Source organism: Rhopilema esculentum, chromosome 18 (assembly GCF_057945365.1).
Source record: "Rhopilema esculentum isolate cy_ngs chromosome 18, ASM5794536v1, whole genome shotgun sequence".
NCBI classification, from domain to species: domain Eukaryota; kingdom Metazoa; phylum Cnidaria; class Scyphozoa; order Rhizostomeae; family Rhizostomatidae; genus Rhopilema; species Rhopilema esculentum.
Window position 1 is genome coordinate 2,938,670 of NC_142832.1, and position 19,816 is coordinate 2,958,485.

Here is a 19,816-nt window from a genome sequence, read left to right on the forward strand (position 1 = left end):
TTCAGCCAACCATATGTAAAGAAGGCCGCCCCCCTGATAAACTCCGCCCTCTTTTAAACGCCGCATCTTGAAAAGCGGCGTTCATTAGAAAATACACCAAACAAGAAGTAACAAATAGTTTATACGCTTGCTATGAAAGTTGTTATGTCATAGCGACGAGGACGGAGATTGACATTCTTTGACATCTTTTGTGAACTTCATCGCACTTAACGCTACCCACTGATAAACGCCGCCCTCTATTGAATGCCGCATCAAAAAATTGGATTTTGTAATCAACACCGCAGCGTACTTTTAAAGGAAATACGGTCTTTGTCACTGAAATTTCCTAAAAAGCATCGCATAAAAAATCTTTGTAAATCAGCACAAATCAATGTTTGAAATTCTAAGTGATCGCAGCAGTAGTCATCAGCCGCTTTTTTCCCCTTTTCTCTTTCTCTGGCCCGTCAAGTATACTTTGAGTGCTTTTCGTGGAACCCTCTTTGGAAATTGAAAACATCATTGAGATCATTGTGCTGTATAAGTGTACTACCCTGGGCACCAGAGCCACATAAATTCAAACACGGAAATAGAAGATAGGAGCAGAGAAGCGGAGTAGCGTACAAGAGTACACTCTTTTTGGTAAGAACGCACTTCATTAGAGCACCGGGGCCCGATTTGCCAAAAAAAACAAAGTCAGTCTCAATTTATAAAAATATTACAGATCTGAAAAAAATGTTTTTGTTTTTTCAGGCTTGCTTGATTACTTGACTAAAGGATATGACAATTGCCAAGGAATATTTCAATATTTAAAAATAATAAAAAGTTTGATCTGAGAGCTCCCTTAGAGCCCCCTTAACTTCAATTCTATTATTAGCATTTTCATATTATTCAGGCAGAACCCCCGGCAGAGAGAGGGTGGAAGATAGTGGGAGAGAGTTGGAAAAGAAGCTAGGACGGGGAGGACGAGCAGACTGCGAGAGCAAGAACAGTTGATTGTATTCTAGAGAAAGGGGAATTTATTTGCCGTCATCGTTTTGTTAGAACTGTATATCCTTACTTTATATTTTTTCGAGTAGAAACTTTGCGAACAAACGCGCCTTTGGAAATTGGTTAAAATGAACAAGTACTCGTTTGTCCAGACTAACATTAACCAAGTAGAGCCTGAAGGAAACATAAAATCTTTCTACAAACATAAATAAATATTGGCATTCCTTTAAAGTTGCCTGCCAAAAGTCTTGGAACACTGACATCAATTTCCAAGGTCAAAACCAATCATCCCCCTCTCCCCCACGGAACAATGTTGGTTTACTATCAAACGGGTTAGGATTTTAGGAAGCACTTTCTTTTGCGCTTCTTTTATGATATTTCTCTAAATCATCAACATTGTTTTAGGGGGAAGGGGGCGGACGTAGCAAATTATTTTTCATGAAAGGAATGAAAGATATCAAATGCAGCGTAAATTGGTGGGTGTTCCAAGTACTTTTGGCAGGCATTGTACTGTACAAGTGTACCATGAACACTGAGGCATTTGTTCAGAACAGTTGACAGTGATGGTTATTAGGAGCTTTTTATATGAAATGGAATATTCTTCTCTACCACATTTTGCATGTTACTGTCATATACAGTGTCAAAATCTTAAAAGCAATTCTCTTGTATAACAAGCAAGTACTTTAATATATTTCTGACCAAACACACCCCTTCTCCAACCCATATCTTTAGGTTAGTCACCCAAAGAGTCAATTTCGGAAAAATTATTTAGTAAAAAGATTTAAATATGATACAGTGACAACGGACAGTACATACCTGAATGTTTCTTTCCAGTACAAGATATTCCAGGTAAATTCTCATTGCATTAGGAAACTTGATCAAGTATTCAACGATGGCCTCAGGGCGTAGCCTGTCACTCAAAGGTTCATTGTCTGGCCGGGTCGTAAATATCTGAAAATTGAATGGATGTTGCATTAAATTTTAAGTAAAGCAAGGTATACGGCGCTAAGAAGTAAGGAATACAAGCAAAATGTGAGCCGCCCATAGGAGGGAACTGTTTATATTTTAGTTGCAAAGTAATTCAAAGGGTCGATTTTTCTCACTATTTCTCGCATAGGGTAATGCGGGATCTCTCAAAACTCCTTAGAGAGAAATGTTGGACACACGAAAGCTTATATACCGTTTCATACTAGGCTCAAGAACTAGCTGGAAGGGCTTGATATGGGCTGCCTCGATTTTAATACGGTACTGTATGATATCATCCGGGACGTCGCTGTATGCATAGTCAATGCTGTATGCAAAGGAATTCGTGCACGGTGCACCACATCACCTAACCTCCCCCCCCCCCCCACCCCCGCCCCTACTTGGTAGACCAGTTTCAATAAGATTTTACTATAGGAGAAGCACTGTCTTTGAAATATAAATATTTCATAATTTGTCAGCTTCTTTTCAATGCAACCTCTACATCACAACTCCCTCTACGTGCCTAGCAACACACTCTTTTATTGGAACCCGTAAATTGAAATTCAGGCTGGCTGTTCTTTATTTTTCGAAAATCTGAGGCTGGATTGTTCTTAATTTGTCTTCAAATTATAACGGTGTAAGCACTGCAATTGCTGGTAGGTGTCCAGACCTCGTATGCCAACAAAGTGAATTGGACGTCCTTTATTTGCCGACAAGTTAGAAAATTCACAGAAAAAGCGCCCCTAGATGACAAAAATTCCTCGTTTTGAGATAAAACATTGTTCAAAATTACATTTTACAGTAGCCCAGCCTAAGCTTGTTTTTGATTTTTTCCTAATTTTTCACAAAGGCTCGTGCACCTATAAAAGAGTGCACAAAAAGCATCACCTACTCTTTCCAGGCAGATTCTTTACGAACAATATTTAATGGTAAAGAGTGGCTTTGAAAAAAGCAAACATTTTAAAACCTATTTAATCATTTCAGAAATACTTAAGATAATTACACTCTTCAGACTATAAGACGTTTAAGTCAGAAGTGTGTCAGGCGAAAAGCTTAAGCATGTCTCAAGTAATTGCAGTCTCTATTATGACATATTTTTCATCAACTACAATTCCCAGAAGCAAAGAATGTTTTACTAACCTTAACACCGATTGTAGAATCTTTTTCTAAAATCCAAGGTGCATATGTCCAAACTAGTTCATGATCCTCTAGCCTACGAAGATGTTTGTGGACGATAATACAATACACACTTAACTAGCAATAATGCAATACATACTTAACTGACAAAGGGAAAACAATTAAAGTTAAATCAAGATACTGCTATATAGGGGCACAAATGTGCCGGCCGGGCAACTAATTTCTGAGAATAAGAAACTGCTTAATTTTTGGTATTAGCAAGCGGGGCCCCCTGACCCTTGTGCCCCTTAACATTCCACCCCTGAATATGTGCCATGGGGTGCCATCCCGCCAAACCTTACTGGTCACAAGATGTAAAATAATTTAAATATAACCTGCATCGCACGAGTTACTGAAAAACAGAGGGAAATTTTAAGAAAAAAAAGGAAAATCGTACAAGTTTTCGCTTCATTTCTTGCAAAATAAGTGTATTTAACAGCTCTTATTTCATCAGGACAATGACAACCGGGAAAATCCAAGCAGTGTGACTTAGCACTGACAAACAGTACCACTAGCTAGGCCATTAATTTGAAAATCTCCCGGGAAAATCTAAATTTGATTACTGTTACTTAACCCTGGGTTTTTCTCTTCGCTAATTAGTTTAATTCAAAAACAAATAAAGGGATGGGAACTCTCCTTACAAAAAGCAAAAGATTCGCAGTCGACAGGATTCGAACCTATGCGGGGAGACCCCAACTGATTTCTAGTCAGTCGCCTTAACCACTCGGCCACGACTGCTTGGACATTATGTTACCCGATTTTGAATATAATCATATGCGTTGCTATGACAGAGAAAAAGTGAAGAAAGAATTTGCATGCAGTTAAATTTTACGAATAAAAGTTTGGATTTGTTTCTTCTATTTAAATTCACAAACATGATATCACGATATTAAGAAAAGAAAACCAACTTTCAATCACTTACTTTGAAATAAATTCTACTATGAAATCATATCCAGGAAAATTGAGATCAATGTCTTGACCATCAACTATTCTACAAAAGAAAGAGAAAGAGAATGAAAGACTAATTTGAAAGGGTTGAATGAAAAACTGAATATTACAGAGAAATATGTCTAACACAACCATTTCAACACCACAAGAATGTGTACAAACTTTCTTATAATAGGACAATTTTGTAATATTATTGAGGCTTGCAATTGGTGAAATCTAAGAACTAATATTAAGTAAAATAGCTAGGCTCAAATTTTGCTAATGCCTTGACACCTTATCTAAATGCGGTTTTCTAGTAGACAATACAAAGCATAAAAAAAGCTTTAGCTACACTCATTTTGGATATTTTTGTGCCAAAGAGAGACAAATGGAAAGTTTATACCTTTTCTTTCTCGATTCTTACAAAATTTACGTCGTTTACGAAACATTTAAGAATAATTTCAGGGGAAGTGAATTTTCTTAAGAATATTTATGGTGGCTAAGAAAAGATTAAAGACAAAAGATTGTGCTACCAAACTTGAAATACATAGATTGTCTGAAGCTGCGTTATACCAAAGAAAAGAGATAAAAAAAATAACTTTAAAATTTGAAAAAGGTTCCCATATCGACGAACACGCCACTTGAGGGCAATAAGGTTTTCGATGTTTACTTGCCTAATTCAAAAATAAACTACCTTTTCCAAGTTTCTAATGCCTTGTCCGGTTCTTTATGGCAGCAATAGTACTCTGCCAGTGCATGATATCGCTAAAACACAATATTGTTTGTCATTATTACTTTGACAGATGTCATGAAAAGGTAAGCTTTTTAACAGCTTACAAGTTTCATTAACAACAAGTCCATTATTAATTCATACAAGTGTAATTTATTGAAAATTTATTTGGAAATTTGATATTTTAAATAAATGAATTATCCAAACACGATTCTTTTAATAGCAGCTTAAATATCTATTTCAAGCTGGCTTCAAAACTAGATATAATAATAAAAACACGAAAAACACGCACAATAAATTTCACTGAGCCAACATAGTTAAAGATAGATATAAAATACTAAGGTATGACACTTTCCAACACCAAATTGTATTTTCCAGTAACTAAAATTTGGCCTTTTCACAAAAGTTAACAACAAGGATATAACATAAATTAGCATTTTTCTTGGCTTTTTCACATTTTTTAACGTCTACAGAATTAAGTAAAATCTTATTGCTTACAAAAAACAGGAGTATTGTGCTAAATTAAAACTATTTCCGTTGGTATCTTTTAATATTTCCAATCTCCAACAGCCCAAACAAATATGCAAATCAAGGAATTCCATATTGAATGCAAAACATCCCTGTCTTCGCCTACATTTCCTTTCTATTTTCCCTTTTGTTGTGTCCAAAAATAGTGTTTGTTTTATCTCAGCATCGAATTTTCATTCAAATTTGGAGCTTCGTAATACAAATAGTTTTGACATTTTCCTCTTCTATTCATTATTGTCAAGTTGTGTGTACAACAATTGATGTTATTGCTTCACGTCAATCGCAGTAAGGGAGGAGCATCGTTTTACCCACACAAAGAATCCGTGGGTAGTTTTTTCCGCTTTTCTATTAATTTGTTGACGTATTTCTATTGCACGCATTAAAGCATACGTTTGTAATGCTTTTATCAAAACAGAACAGGTACAAAAGAGAAAAGCTGGGATTCAACCCAAGTGGTCTGACAACGAGCTTGTGTAGAAAATACGTCCGTTGCGTTTAGGATTAGCATGGCAAGATAAATATTGTTTGATGCCTACGTTTATTTTAAATTGTGTCAAGCGATATTGCAGAATATGTCATGTTTGTTTGCGTTAGGCTCACTGAGAAGAAATAGTCCAGGAAAAGCCAAACAGCTTGATCGAGTGGAAAAGATTTAGCGTGATGAGATTTATTTCATTTCTTTGGCCAATGCGCGAGTATCGGAATGTTTACTCTAATGTTCCAATACCACTCAGACGTCCCTAAAATTTTTTGTACCTGCGAGCACAAACTGTTTTGCAAAAGGTGCCTCCAAGATTTTTTCAATTGTAACGCGTAGGATATAAAATTGTTTAAAATAAGAGACATAAAGAAATTCTTAATGACGAATTGTACACGAATGTAAAAAAAATAGTTCTTGTAGGCAAACTGATCTCTGTCTAGAATTCTTTTTGGGAAAGCCAGTAGTTTGTTTGCTTTGGGAATAATGACAGCAATACGACATTAGCTTTAATTTCATGAGTCATTTTTATGGTTCAAAGACCAGAAAATTTTCGAAGAGCTACTTTAACAGAAAATTACTTTAGAATGACGATGGTTTTATAAACAAAAATAGCAATATAGAGTTCAAATAAACTTAAGTATACGACCACAAGGGAAATCTGGCAGTTATATTTTTATTCATTCCAAAACATTTGATTTTTATTGCTTGATATTTAAACGGCAGTCGGTCTTATCATGAAAATTAATAACATAATATTAAACTACGAAATGGTATAGATTATCAAGAGATTACCAAATTTCCAAATTCCATCTTTGACTATTACTAAACCACAGTTCTAAGGCAATGCACTGCAAGACAAACAGTGCCCTGGTATAAATGTGCAATTTTTGCTGCGGTAGATTTTTATATTACATACATTGGAACCACCATTAGCGGACACTTCTATATGACGGACTTCTTTTCATCAACGGACAAATATTGTTTTCCCAACGGGACCAAACAATCTGAAAGGAACTTCTATACAAGAGACAGATATTTTGTTCCAAAAGGCCCAAACGCCCTTACAGGGACATCTACAAAACGGATACCATTATAAAACGAAAACTTTTCGACAACGGACAGATATTTTTGTCCCAAATGGCCCAAACACTTTAAAGAAACTTCTATACAACGGACACCTCTATATAACGGAGAATTACACTGTTCCGCAAGGTTTCCGTTATGTATAAGCACTACTGTATACAAAAAGGTTTTGGGAATTTTTGTTGGTGTTTGGGGCAGAAGTGTTGCAATCAAAGCTTACCTTGTACTGCTTCAAACAAGCAACACAGTCGTCATAGTAAGAGCTGTTTTCGCTTGTCACAAAATCTAGCAACGAATTGTGGTTGCATTCAGCATAAAGCTTTAGTAGTGCAGTATCGATTTCCTAGAACATTCAATATAAGAACATTTTTAAAGGATTTGAAAATCATTACCAAAACAATCGCTTCAACACCCACAGATTGTCACACTGATAGTTCTTTGAATGAAAAATCCCTCCCAATTCAAGACAATGCTTCCAACACTAGGCACACTAGATGTGACGATAACAACTATAAAACCGGGAAAGTAGTGAGACAATAACCATCCTAAAATAAAGCCGAAAACTTACGGTCATCTGACTGTTGTACGCTAATGGCATCCCTCTGCAATTTTCCTAACAAATAACATTACAAAGTAAAACGTCAGGAACGCAAAGAGCAGTGATATGGAAGAAGTATTAACTAAAGGAAATGATGACAACCAAACAACGTAGCAGAATGCATTGGCATTTTATGAAGCTAGAGCACAGCCTTTTTGGCGAACACATTTCACTTACTGGGAAATTCTGGATTTTCCAATCTTACTAGGAATTTTTAAAATTCTAGAGTTCTTCAACCGCAAAAAGTTTTATATTCAATTCCAAATCTTTGCGTAAATAATTTATCCTCTCATTAATATGATAAATGTCCTTGAGCCAACCCTTGGAGAAATGGCCTATTGACGCCTAAAAGCCTTTTCTGGGGTAGGTTTCAACTGCTTTCCATGGAATGCACATTATATTCCTAGACCAAACATATCTTTGGAAACTGTCTAAAATGGTGTGGGAAAATTCTTGTCGCCCTTTCAGTAGCGCAGTTTCCCTGGATACCAAAACATCATCTCCTATCGAAAAGTATCGATTTTCTCTCTGAAACAGCTCAGTATACAGGAAGCTTAACAGAGAGCAGCAGGTCAGAGGTAATTCAAGTGGATTCTTTAAATGTTTGCCTTATCATAACCCCGAAAATGCGAAATGCCAACTTTGCTCTGAAAACCAAATCAAATACTTTCTTTTCGTAAGAAATATTCAAATATTTCAATTTGCACTTACAGCCTAGACATTGTTAAAATAGAGGAGATAACAAACTCGTAAATCTTCAAAAAATATCAAGCAAAGCCAGGTCTTTAAAAATGATAAACGAAGCAACGTTAGTAACAATAAAGTGCGACGAAAGCTTAAATAATCCAAAAATTAATTCAACTTACTAATAGCTTGAGAAGAAAGTTCTTTGCCTCAGCAATCAGCGGCTTGTTTCCTTTAACTGCAAGTTAATGGGATTTTAGACTTTTGCATCGAAATTTATGGGTCTGACAGCAATGAGACAAAAGTGTGTGAGATGAATAGTGGGGATGGAATGGTGTTTTGAAATATGGCCCAAGATAAATATAAGAAAATTAGCAAATACAAAAAAAGTCGAAGATATTTGCAAATTTTTGCAAATCAATATTAGAAAATAACTGGAAGATATCTTTTCACACACTTAACTAAAACTGGGTAGGTTTTAGAAAATGGCTACTGCCACCAAAGAATGGGAGAATTTTTTGAAAAAAAGATCGGGAGGCCTGGATAGCCTTTCCTTATCACGCACACTTTTAGGCCTTATAAAAATATTCTACAAAAATAACAAGTGTCATAGATTTATTTGATAAGAATGGGTTTGAAGATACTTTCAGCACTCAGGAAACAGAATACAAGAAACTTTAAAGTTCCAAGAAAATCTGGACGATAACATACGTAGACAGTTTTGAAGATCAAAGCAAAGTAACTTCACTGTCACTGCAAGTTTTATCACAACTGTAACAACTAGAATCTGAAGTCTTGATATTTTTGAAGGCTCTAGCTTTCATGACCCAGATTCAGGCGTTGTTGATAAAAATAGGCCTAACAGATAGGACATTTGATATTCTAAATAGTTTTTGGATCAACAAGTAATCAAAAGATCACAGCGTGTTACTACTTGAATTCTTTGTGTTCTAGAAACGCAGGAATAACAGGTCAGTTAATATGAAATGCGTCGAAGTTAAGAAAAACTGAGAGAACTATAATTATCAACCAAGATAAATATATTCAATATATTTCTGATGACGATGAAATATGAAGAAAACAGTTTCAAGCAGGAGAAAGTGAAAACCACACCGTTAATTTACATTCAGGCACTAGTGCTTTAACGGTTGACAAAACGTTTGCAAAAAGTAAAGATTCCTTCATAATACTGTCGTAAGATATGAAAACTGACATGCAGGAATTTTATCCGAAACTGGCGAATTAATGTTAAAATGAGACGAACAGACTGCCTATAAAGATATTCTATTTCATGACGTAACTGACAGAGTTTAGATCCAACGCTGAAATTCAGATGTCAGATTGAAATCCCTGATATGAGGTGATTATGAAGGAATTGACTTCAACCGAACGCATGTGCTTAATCTTAATCAAAAAGAGGTGGTTAATGTGACAAAGTCAGTTATATCGAAGAAAATCTATGTGGTTTAACATTTTAATCTTTCACTCGACTGTAATCGCTACATTTAAAACACGACGATTGACAGAAACAATAATTTGCTCCCATTAAAATCGAAAAAATTATGATTACAATCGGCACATGGAAAATTTTACAATTCCTTTAGGTTGAGAAACTCACCAACTTGATTCAAATCCTTGATATTGTGTAAAGTTGGTCTTGCAGCTTGGAATATAATGTTCGATGGCATCAGTAGTGGATAAAGACAAATGACCTAGGGAGATTCGACAGAAAATTAGCAAACATTTAAGAAATTTTAGGAAATTTAATGCAAGCTAGATTTACCAATCTAATTGATTCTAAAAATTCTGCCATTACAGTGTCTTCGACCTCGAACTCTTCAATTAATGTAGTCAGTTAAGTTGTTTCAAAAATAAAGAGCCAACAGACATATAAAAGTTTGGTCCGCATCAACTGGAAATCAGTGAAAGCCTCGAGTCAGCCTATTAAAAACCACAATGTATAAACTATTCGTGTAAACACCTTTTCTAGCCATATATTTAGGGCAGTGCGAAAACATTGGTTGGCTTGAAAATATTGGGGAAATGTAAAAAAATCAAACTTGAGAGAATTAAAGACAAAGATGAATGAATACCGCTTCAACTTCTTTTTAAGCATGGCCTACCCTATTAGACTAAAAGTGGATAAAAATTTATTGGCTAGGGGAAGGTGAAATCTGAAGTAGAATGCACCACTACAATGTTGCAAAAGGGGGCGACCCTGTATAAAAATGGCGTTGTTTCAAGAGAGTTTTCTGATGGCTACGCTCATTTCTTTCTCTCCCGCTCTCTAGCAGTTGATACCGCCACTAACGCAGCCTAGCGCCATTTCACAAGATGACATGGGGCAAACGATGTCCTTAACTCATAGAAAAGTATACAAGCATTAATCATTACACATATATAGACACTTTGTACAGTTTTGGTCACGATGAAGATCATAAGAGGAATTGAGGCCAGAACATACCTCACGGACGTCGACAGTGCTCTCTAGAAATAATTCTGAAGCTTGACTGAAATGTCCTTGGGAAAAGTAGACGAAACCAGCTTGGACTTGAATGCCTGCCAGAAACTAAGACAAAAGAAAAAAGATGAGAGGGGTAGTCCATACTTCAACTTTCCGTAAAGTGATATATGCCAGCTAAAAACTTGTGAAGAAGCCATCTCCATTTAGGCTCGTCGCTAGCTATTGTGCTCAAGGGGGGGGGGGGGGGAGTTCCAAGTCTCATTTGCCGACAAAGTAGGCGAGCCATCCTGTATTTGCCGAAAAGTTTGGAAATTTACCGACTACTCCTAGATGGCAAAAACCTCATTTTTGCAATGGAATTAATTTTCAAGGGGGGTGTCATGCCCTACGCACCCCACAAAAGCGATAGACCTGCTCCTTTTAGAAAATCAAGATAGAGTATAAGTTCGGGGAGTCTTTTTGATCAGAGGCAAACCGGGAAAACAAATCCTGTATAAAGCTGGGGAAAATGTCACTCAAAGTCCCAACATTATTGTGTGATTACTGAAAAAGTAAGAAGTAAATTGAAAGGAGATTCCAGAAAAATGTAATGAATAAATGAAGAAAGACTTAAAAGCCAACATTTTTTACTAAATACCTTAAATACGTTTCGACACTTTGAGCATGCATAAACAAGACAGATGAATAATGTATTTTGGGAATGATGAGTTTTAGATTTTTTACCTTTTCATTATACTCAGATGGTTTTAAGGTGTGTGCCACGTTGCTTAATTCAATCGCCTCTTCAACTCGCTTTTCAATTAGCAACATTTGTATCTGCGAAAGGAAATGGCTTTTACTTTATAAGTGCTTTACTTTGCTATCCCTACAGTAAAACGCTGATATCATCAATGAATTCTGAACCATCCAAAGTCACATCTGAGAGGCTACTATCGCTTATTATACATCATAATTAGTAATATTTTCCTTTAAACCAAACATGATATTTACTCAAATGAAAATAAAATTTAACAAAACAGGGTACAGACTGCCTTGGGATAATTCGAGAATTTTGCAATATAGTCTATTCTATCAAAAATCACATTATGGGATAAGCAGAACAACAGTACTGCCCAGGACATTAATTTATTTTCTGCAATTTCATTTTTACAGGCGCAACACTCAACTCGAGAAAATGCTATCTTAAAAAAATGTCTGATATATTTCTTACAAAAATAATAAACGCTCTGAACATTATGATAGGATAAAAAGTTGTAACAACACATGGTGTAAAAATTGTGTTTCTCTTTTTACTCTTTTTATTGTAACATTTTCCACTTCGCGATCAATAAGAGGATTTTTTTCATGATATTTTTACCTAGAGAAAAGGCGCTTATTCGATAGAGTGTTTACCAATATTTTCATTTTAGGACCGGGCGCTTTAATGAGGGGGCACTTATTCGTGAGGGTGCTTCTTAATGTTTTCATTTTAGGACCGGGCGCTTTAATGAAAGGGCACTTAAAAGATGGGGGCACTTATTCGAGAGGGTGCTTCTTAATGTTTTCATTTTAGGACCGGGCGCTTTAATGAAGGGACACTTAAAAGATGAGGGCACTTATTCGAGAGGGTGCTTCTTAATGTTTACATTCTAGGACTGGGCGCTTCAGTGAAGGGGCACTTAAAAGATGGGGGAGTTAATCGTAGAGGTGCTTAAACAGTATCAAGTTTGGAGTGTGCAGCCTCAATAGAAGACTTACCTGTTTATCAAACGGCAGTGGAACGAGGTAGTATATAGCTTTCAGTGAAGAAACAAAGACGTTGTTGTTCTCATAATCGCCAATGAAGATCCCACCCTTAACCAAGAAAAGTGAAGCAACATTAAGGCATCAAGTCTTCTCTATCGTTTAACTATAAGCAATCAGGTTGCACAATTGTATTAATTTAATAATGAAACGAAAAAAGGAGAGATATGCTGATAACCAGTTAAGTATTAATTTACTTACTCATTTACTCTGATGAAGCCCTGTATGCCGGGGCGAAATATTAGTATTCCTTAAATTTAATTTATTTTGAAAATTTTATCTCGTTACATTGGATTATCGTCGTCGTATTGCTTTGTTCCTGAATATCTTTCGTATTATTACTCATTGCCAGATTCACAGAATCCGGCGGACAGCTATCCTGCGGTTCTTCCTTCTTACACACTAAATATTAATTGCATGAACAAAGAAACAAATGAATTACCTGGAAAGCAATTGCTTGTTTCTGCCTCTGATCCAGCATACTAGAATCAGCAAGAAATTGCAAGTCGTTGATAAACAATCATTGAATTGCGAAAAAAACCTTTTTGGCATTTTCTAATGCTTAAAGGCAATGGACAGATTCTAAAGGGGCTCGAGCCACAATCAAAGATTGACCAATCAATGACTGTGGTTCCACTCACACACTCAATGATTGGCTAATACTGATTGACAGATAGTTTAAGTTTATTTAACATCTGTCGCTTGCCTTTAACTAAAATTTTCTGCTAAATGAAAAACAGATTTACTAAAATTTTTGTAAACATAAGGTAAAAAGGTACACTCATTCTTTATAAGAAACAAAGTTCAGAATGCGCACAAAATTTCTTTATTTTTTGCTGATTTCAGAGCTAAAGGTTTCTGAAATATCAAATGATAAAGAGCTACTTTATAAAAGCACATAAATGCGACATGAGAGTAAATGAAATAGAAAACCTAATAAATCAGAAGGTTCTCTTCCTTCTTATTATCTATGTCATTTTAACAGGGAGAAGGTGCCTAAACTTCCAAAGAAATCATTTCCATCTCATCTTTAAAAGAAGGATTTCGAGCAGTTTCTTGAGGTTTCGAGAGATCAGCTCTAGGGTTTCTTATTTTTTGGACCCTTTGAAGCTCAGTTTGTCAGACTTTGGTCGTCAGATGCAATAACAAAAAAGGTTAAATGATGTTGACAAATGGAAATATTCAAACCTACCTAAATAATTATTTCTCTTACCTGTGTACTGTTATGGTACTATTACCAAGAACCAAGGAATATGGATAGGAATAAGCAATTGCAGAAAGTCCATCAGCCCAGTTTAACGGTTGGTGCTGCGATAGGCCTTCTGAAGTGACAATCATCCCCATCGTATTAGTTGGTCCACTCAACAGAAACTCTTCCTGTGAGAAGCAAGAAATAAGTTTATTTTTAACATTGTTTTATAATTTTGCTTCTTCAATGTAATAAAATGTGAAAAGAAACTCGATCGGATTTTACAACTGATCATTCGGGAGGTGGTGGTCCTATACATTCTATTCGATTTCATTAAAATCATCGAGTGTACAGCTAGTTAACAGCGGCATCCTAAAAGGACCAAAAAGTGACAAAATCGATCTTAACAGCAAGTAAAAAGATTCTTTCAGTCTTTGTCAACATTCATCAAGACAATGCAAGCATAATTTGTCGAATTAAGTTATTTTACTTAAGTTTCTGTAAAGGACTTCTCGACGTGAAAAATCTTTGCATACCAAACTTTGAATTCTATCCTTTATATTTAGTTTGCCTAAAGCTATTAAACACTCTTCTAGCATTTTGTATCTTGCTGATAGTTTTAAGTCAAAACCTTCATTGTAGAGCAAGGGTTGATGGTAGAGCTTTTCACAAATTTGCAAGAATGTTAAGGAAATCTTCGTTTCACATACACACAGACTCACGCTGTCTCTGAAAACAATGTATGAGGATAAAACGAAACTTTGAACAAAAAATTTTGAAGTGTACTTTAGACACCCTACATACATGTCTTCTACCATTAGACACCTAGCATACCAAATTGAAACCTTACATACCTCTCCTACGACCTTAACCAGTGGCTTCGTATTGTGTGCTTCGTACATAAAAAGCTCTTGAATCTAGAAATAAATATTCCACAGATTAAAAATTACATGCTTTGGTGTACAAAACAGGGCGGTCTTAAGTTACAACTCCAGATTTCTGGTTTAATGCGATAAGATTAAAGAAAATGGCAAATAAACCTTTCTTTGCTTTTGTACAGTGAGCCATTTTCTCTCAAAATCTTACTGTATTTGCCGATAAACGCTGTGCTTCTTAAAGCTTAAGGTTCAGTGTTAAATTTATGAAAAAACGACCAGTAAAAAATTAAAACATGTGTCGTTCATACAAATTTGAAAGAAACTCGTATCAAAAACTAAATATCCACGATAACGAATAATAAATCGACCAATCACTATATTTTAAAAACAAAAATCAAATCCATGGCTATTATTTTGAATTAAGTTTTCTTTCAAGTTCAAGTAATGAAAAATTAACAGTATGTATGAATATTCTTTATTGTCCACTCACCTTACCAGTTGAAAAATTAACAAGGAAATATTGGTTTCCAAGGGCTGTGCAAATGGTCTGACCATCGATTGCCTAAAGAAAATAAGGGTTCAGTTATGACTAAGCCCTCTTATAATGAATAGAGAAAAACAAACCCCCAGAAAGGATGAATCTATAAAAAAGAATACATCGCATCATCTCCTAGCATTATCACAAATCTAGCATTCTTCTCTCTATTCAGAATTGTTACTTTGTCAAATCAATTTATTCTAAACCTGTTGATCCAACAAAAGCAAACAAAAAACAAACTAGTGGCTAAACAAAAATGCTGCTTTGGATAACGAGCCTCTAGGTTTAAAGGACAGCACTGGAGGGAGCATCCTGAAGGTGGAATTGAGGGTTTTGTGAATGGTTTATTATCACTCCAAGCAAACTGATTACTTTGTCAGTAACGACTACTGAATTTAAGCACAATTTTTTAGGAGTATTTTCGAGATTCATTTCTACCTTACCCCTTCCAGTAAGAATGGTGTCAATTACGCTAAGGTAAAGGTACGTATCTAGCACTCCCCGCTGCACCCCTGACGCTTTTTTGAGAGAGTTGGCAGCCTCATCAGCTACTTTGCCTTTGACCATTATAATACCAAGAACAGCGACATTAACCTACCAACAAGTACGGTATCTCGTTGACATGTATTTCCTTAATGACTGTTATCTTGTCTCGATCAACGGACCAAATTTGTATGGATCTTTTCCGAGTACCGATGCATACCTACGAAAAATCGACATAATGGTTGAAATTTTTATTGGTGCTGCTGCTTAAGATGATGGGTTTATCAAAGACGTGAATAATAACACAAATACATCTTGTACGATGACAGTTAATGAGGCTACGGATTATCAAAACTGAGATTATCAACTTGTTACTACTAAGGTGCAACTTCGAGATGATGGCTTACTATTACCGGGTATTTTTCATTTCTGTATAAAGCTCGTGTTTGTATGATATTACATTAAATCAAGAACTGCTGATTAGGAATACAATACATCGACTTCCCAGGCCTAATTTAAACCCTGGAATCGTATGATTTTGGCAGATAAAATCATAAAAATGGTACAATAAAAGTACAAATTGGCTTTACTTACACACATAAGAATTAGGGAATCAAATTAATTCCAAATTCAAGCTCGTTGAGTGGACCAAATTTCAGCCTTATTCGAGTAGGGTATTTCAAATATTCGGATTTCACATCACAGTATTTGGGAAGAAGCACCACGATTTCAAAAATACCAAAGAATACATTTATTGATTTCACACCTTCACTGGTGATTGATATTTACCAGTTTGCACCTAAAATGCACCTTGAGGAAAAGGACTGATAGGAATTCGCTTTCTCAACCATCAAGGCATGGCACCTATGGTAATACCCAGCACTGCATGTTACTCCCCAATCAGATGAAATTGGTGTTGGTTTCTTAACTTATAGCTGAGATGAGCTTTGAAAAGACCTCCTCAAAAAGATAAAATTTGGTACTTACTTCAACAGAGAAAGGGTTCATATCAACTGGCCTGTTGTTTTTAGCCATCACAGTAGCCTGGATAAAAAAAATAATCAGATTTCACTGTCATCACAAAATTGAAATCAGAGCACAGTAAAATCTTTTTCTGCAACATGTGTAAATCGTTCATACACAGGTGTGTATTTGAATTGCTTTAACCAAAACTAGGCTGCTGGCAGCTATCTTGAATGTTGTATTGATACCAGCTACATAAATATTGCCAATACAGCTAGGGAAACTATAAATCTATTGCAATTTTCAACTTCCATGCTTACTTTTTGTTTTACAAATTTTATCCCACAAAAACCAGATTTAATCTAGATCCAGACGAATGCTAAAGTCATACATCGCAAGAAGTCTAACATTATGTCTCCTACTCTTCACTTTTCCTTGCAATTGGCAATTTTGTAAGTAATAGCAAAATGAATTAAATTAAAAAGAAAATAAGAAAATCCTAAAAATTCTTATATGAAATCTTAAAGTGATAAATTTCATTGAAATGCCAGACTACAAATTTTTGCTACTTATAAACGCTTTTATGAACTTCAGAGGGACACAATAAACTGTTTAATGTTTCTAGCGCTGTTATCCCTTATAAAATATAAGCTTAAAGAAAGAGGAATAAAAAAAGACATGATTTAAGTGATGCTGCCCTTCACACTGTGTGCTGTTTGTACACTACCAGGACAAAAGTATTGCAACACCCTAATCCAAATGGCATCCAAAAAATTTGAAGTTTTGCAAACTTAAAAATTTACACTGAAAAATTCCCCTCAAAAATAAACAAAATCATGCTAAACCAGAAATCAAATTCTTTGAAATTTATTGAGGACTTCGAATTACTTAAAATTACAATATTAATGTAAGAAATTATACAGTTATAAGATCAATCTGCATCACAAAGTCCTTCAACGGCCATCACAAAGACCTAGCCTTAAAATAAGCGAATGCCAATAAAAATGATCAGATTTGAGGTCCACAAAGTTTTCTAAGGTCCAAACAAGAACTGGTGTAGAGAGTTTATTGAGAATGAAACAGAATTCCAGCGCATTTCATCAACAGATTTTGTGCATCAGTTCCAAAGCAATTTTCCGCACTTATCAGAACCAGAAGCACCTCCACAAAATGTTTGTTTTAATCGAAAGTCATTTGAATTGCTGATTTAAAATTTTGAAAAATAAAAATAGAATATTTGAATTGATGCTTCATTGAATTTGCAGTTTTATTTGCACGCCATTGGCTGACTAAACAATAGCTTAATCAGAAAACAACAAAAGTTATTGCATGATCCGCCATTAACCGCCTTCGCAGGTGTTGCAATACATATGTCCTGGTAGTGTAGCTTGTTATGCAACCATATAACATTTGATTCTCCTAGGAAAGATTTGCATGAAATAAATTCAACATTACCCCTTTCATGATTTCTTTTGAGGCTTCAACTTTCATCTGCAGAGGATCATTCAGAGAGTGTTTTATAAAAATAACAGTTGGAAAGAGAATGCTAGTAAAATGCATCAAGTTAGCCTACATCTCAAAACCACTTTGTCACTTATAATAACTTTGTCAGTCAAAAAATCAGTGGCCACTCTAGCAGGACATTTTTATTGAAATTACCTCCAAGCAAGCATTTTGCAGGTTTATATTTCCAAAAAAAAGATTTCCACTCAAATACAATGAATCTGTCAAATTTGACTTATTTTTCAATTTCCTGTCCTTTGAAACCCCTTTTATTTGCAGCCTAATCCTGTCATACACCAATTGTAAACTTGAATTTGAGTAAACAGCATGCACATGCTAAGTGTTAGTGGTACAGAATCAGAGCAAACTTCATCCGAGGAGAGTCTCTACTGTTTGAGGCCTTTATATTTTGTTATACAAGGATTTGATTGTATTACTGACGAACCTGTTAGCAAGGGGTATAGAGTCAGAGGGCTAAGGGAGGTTGAGCTCCTTTGTTAATGCCAATAACTGATTTTACTTCATGCTTTTATTTTAAGTAAATTTTTTGTCAGGCCCTCCTTTTATAATAGTAATATTGTTAGTCTCTTATTGGAGACGTAACCAATTTTTCAGGAAATCAGGTGCCTCTTCTTTCTTAAACTCACAAAAAATTAAAAGGAAATCATACCTCAAGCCCCATCATTGTCAACATGAAAAGATTTCCTGCAATGGATAAATATACAAAATATAATTGAGAATGCAGGTAAATTCTGTTTGAAAAAAATTAAGAAACAAGGTATAACCTGGCTAAGTTGCAAGAGTGGAGAAAAAACAATTTGATACATTTCTGTCACACACATGAATGAAAAAATAAAAAATCTGTGCTGAAGATGACTAGGTAAATTATGCAAATAGACATAAGATAAATAAAATATTCTGATAAATAAAAACCTTTAACTAAGTTATCAAACAATTCAACATGTTCTGGTAAAAGAACTATACAGATGAATAGCAGGGATAAAAAAGTAAAGTTGAACACTCACCATCACAAAGCACAAGTAGTTTGGAGGCAGCAGGGCATGTTAGAATCTGCTGAATTGACTTTTTCTAAAAATAAATTTTTTTTTAAAAAAAAACTTTTCTTAACAGCTCAATCTATTATCTGCAAATGTAAATGTAAAACAATTTACAAAATAATCTCAAACAAAATTTCAAAGTCCTCATTTGACATCCAGAAATAAGTCTCCAAACATTTGATTCTCAACTCTACCTTATCCTTATGTGATAATCATTTATTTAATAAGGAACAATCAATGCTATTTGTAAAAGAAACATAGAATATGTCATAGAATATAGAAAATGTACAAGAAAATGCATTGCATGAGCTTGTCATTATATGCACGACAAAGAATATAACATTATCAACATAATCATAAGGAGAAATTATTTGTGCTTCTTGTGAACCATTTGACTTCACCCTTACTATATCGGCTAAAATAAAAACTTACCAAGCCAATTTGTTTGTACCTCTGCAATGTGGTTTGATAAACTACCTTTCCCCCAGCAGAATTTTCTTTTTCAACAATATAATGGACAACAAAACTAGAACAGAGAAGTCAATTATTTTCAGAGAGCCTCAATGTAGAAAAATAACATACAAACTACTGCAAACTACTTCTGATAGACATCTTTGTTAGATTTTAGAAATGTGGGAAATCATCTCCTGCCATGCCAACACCCTTACCTAGTACCTAGCATTGGCTATTGGCTGTGCTTGCAAAAACATGGTCTTTTCTTCTAGAGATAGGAAGAGAAGTTACCTAAAAGATAGTTTCTATAAATCTAATATTCCTTAAGGAAAGGTAAAGTTGCGAACGAAAGAGAAGCATCATTGCTTC

At 35.1% G+C, this 19,816-nt stretch overlaps 1 protein-coding gene and 1 non-coding gene across 2 annotated transcripts in view; both read right to left on the bottom strand.

Moving 5' to 3' along the window:
- LOC135696671 (transforming growth factor-beta receptor-associated protein 1) overlaps positions 1 to 19,816 on the bottom strand; it is a 47,242-nt gene that overhangs the window by 25,726 nt on the left and 1,700 nt on the right. The window contains exons 3-23 of the mRNA XM_065216144.2: positions 19,427 to 19,520; positions 18,962 to 19,025; positions 18,607 to 18,641; positions 17,889 to 17,924; positions 16,458 to 16,514; positions 15,586 to 15,690; positions 14,940 to 15,011; positions 14,426 to 14,488; positions 13,596 to 13,759; positions 12,825 to 12,864; positions 12,338 to 12,433; positions 11,324 to 11,416; positions 10,601 to 10,705; positions 9,755 to 9,848; positions 8,319 to 8,374; positions 7,423 to 7,467; positions 7,075 to 7,197; positions 4,727 to 4,797; positions 4,028 to 4,096; positions 3,070 to 3,142; positions 1,783 to 1,917 (exon numbers count right to left, since the gene is read on the bottom strand). Coding sequence (XP_065072216.2) covers positions 1,783 to 1,917; positions 3,070 to 3,142; positions 4,028 to 4,096; positions 4,727 to 4,797; positions 7,075 to 7,197; positions 7,423 to 7,467; positions 8,319 to 8,374; positions 9,755 to 9,848; positions 10,601 to 10,705; positions 11,324 to 11,416; positions 12,338 to 12,433; positions 12,825 to 12,864; positions 13,596 to 13,759; positions 14,426 to 14,488; positions 14,940 to 15,011; positions 15,586 to 15,690; positions 16,458 to 16,514; positions 17,889 to 17,924; positions 18,607 to 18,641; positions 18,962 to 19,025; positions 19,427 to 19,520 — 1,690 coding nt within the window. The remainder of the gene's footprint in view (positions 1 to 1,782; positions 1,918 to 3,069; positions 3,143 to 4,027; positions 4,097 to 4,726; positions 4,798 to 7,074; positions 7,198 to 7,422; positions 7,468 to 8,318; positions 8,375 to 9,754; positions 9,849 to 10,600; positions 10,706 to 11,323; positions 11,417 to 12,337; positions 12,434 to 12,824; positions 12,865 to 13,595; positions 13,760 to 14,425; positions 14,489 to 14,939; positions 15,012 to 15,585; positions 15,691 to 16,457; positions 16,515 to 17,888; positions 17,925 to 18,606; positions 18,642 to 18,961; positions 19,026 to 19,426; positions 19,521 to 19,816) is intronic.
- Positions 3,762 to 3,843, bottom strand: Trnas-aga (transfer RNA serine (anticodon AGA)). The gene has a single exon. It is a non-coding gene; the product is annotated as a tRNA-Ser (tRNA).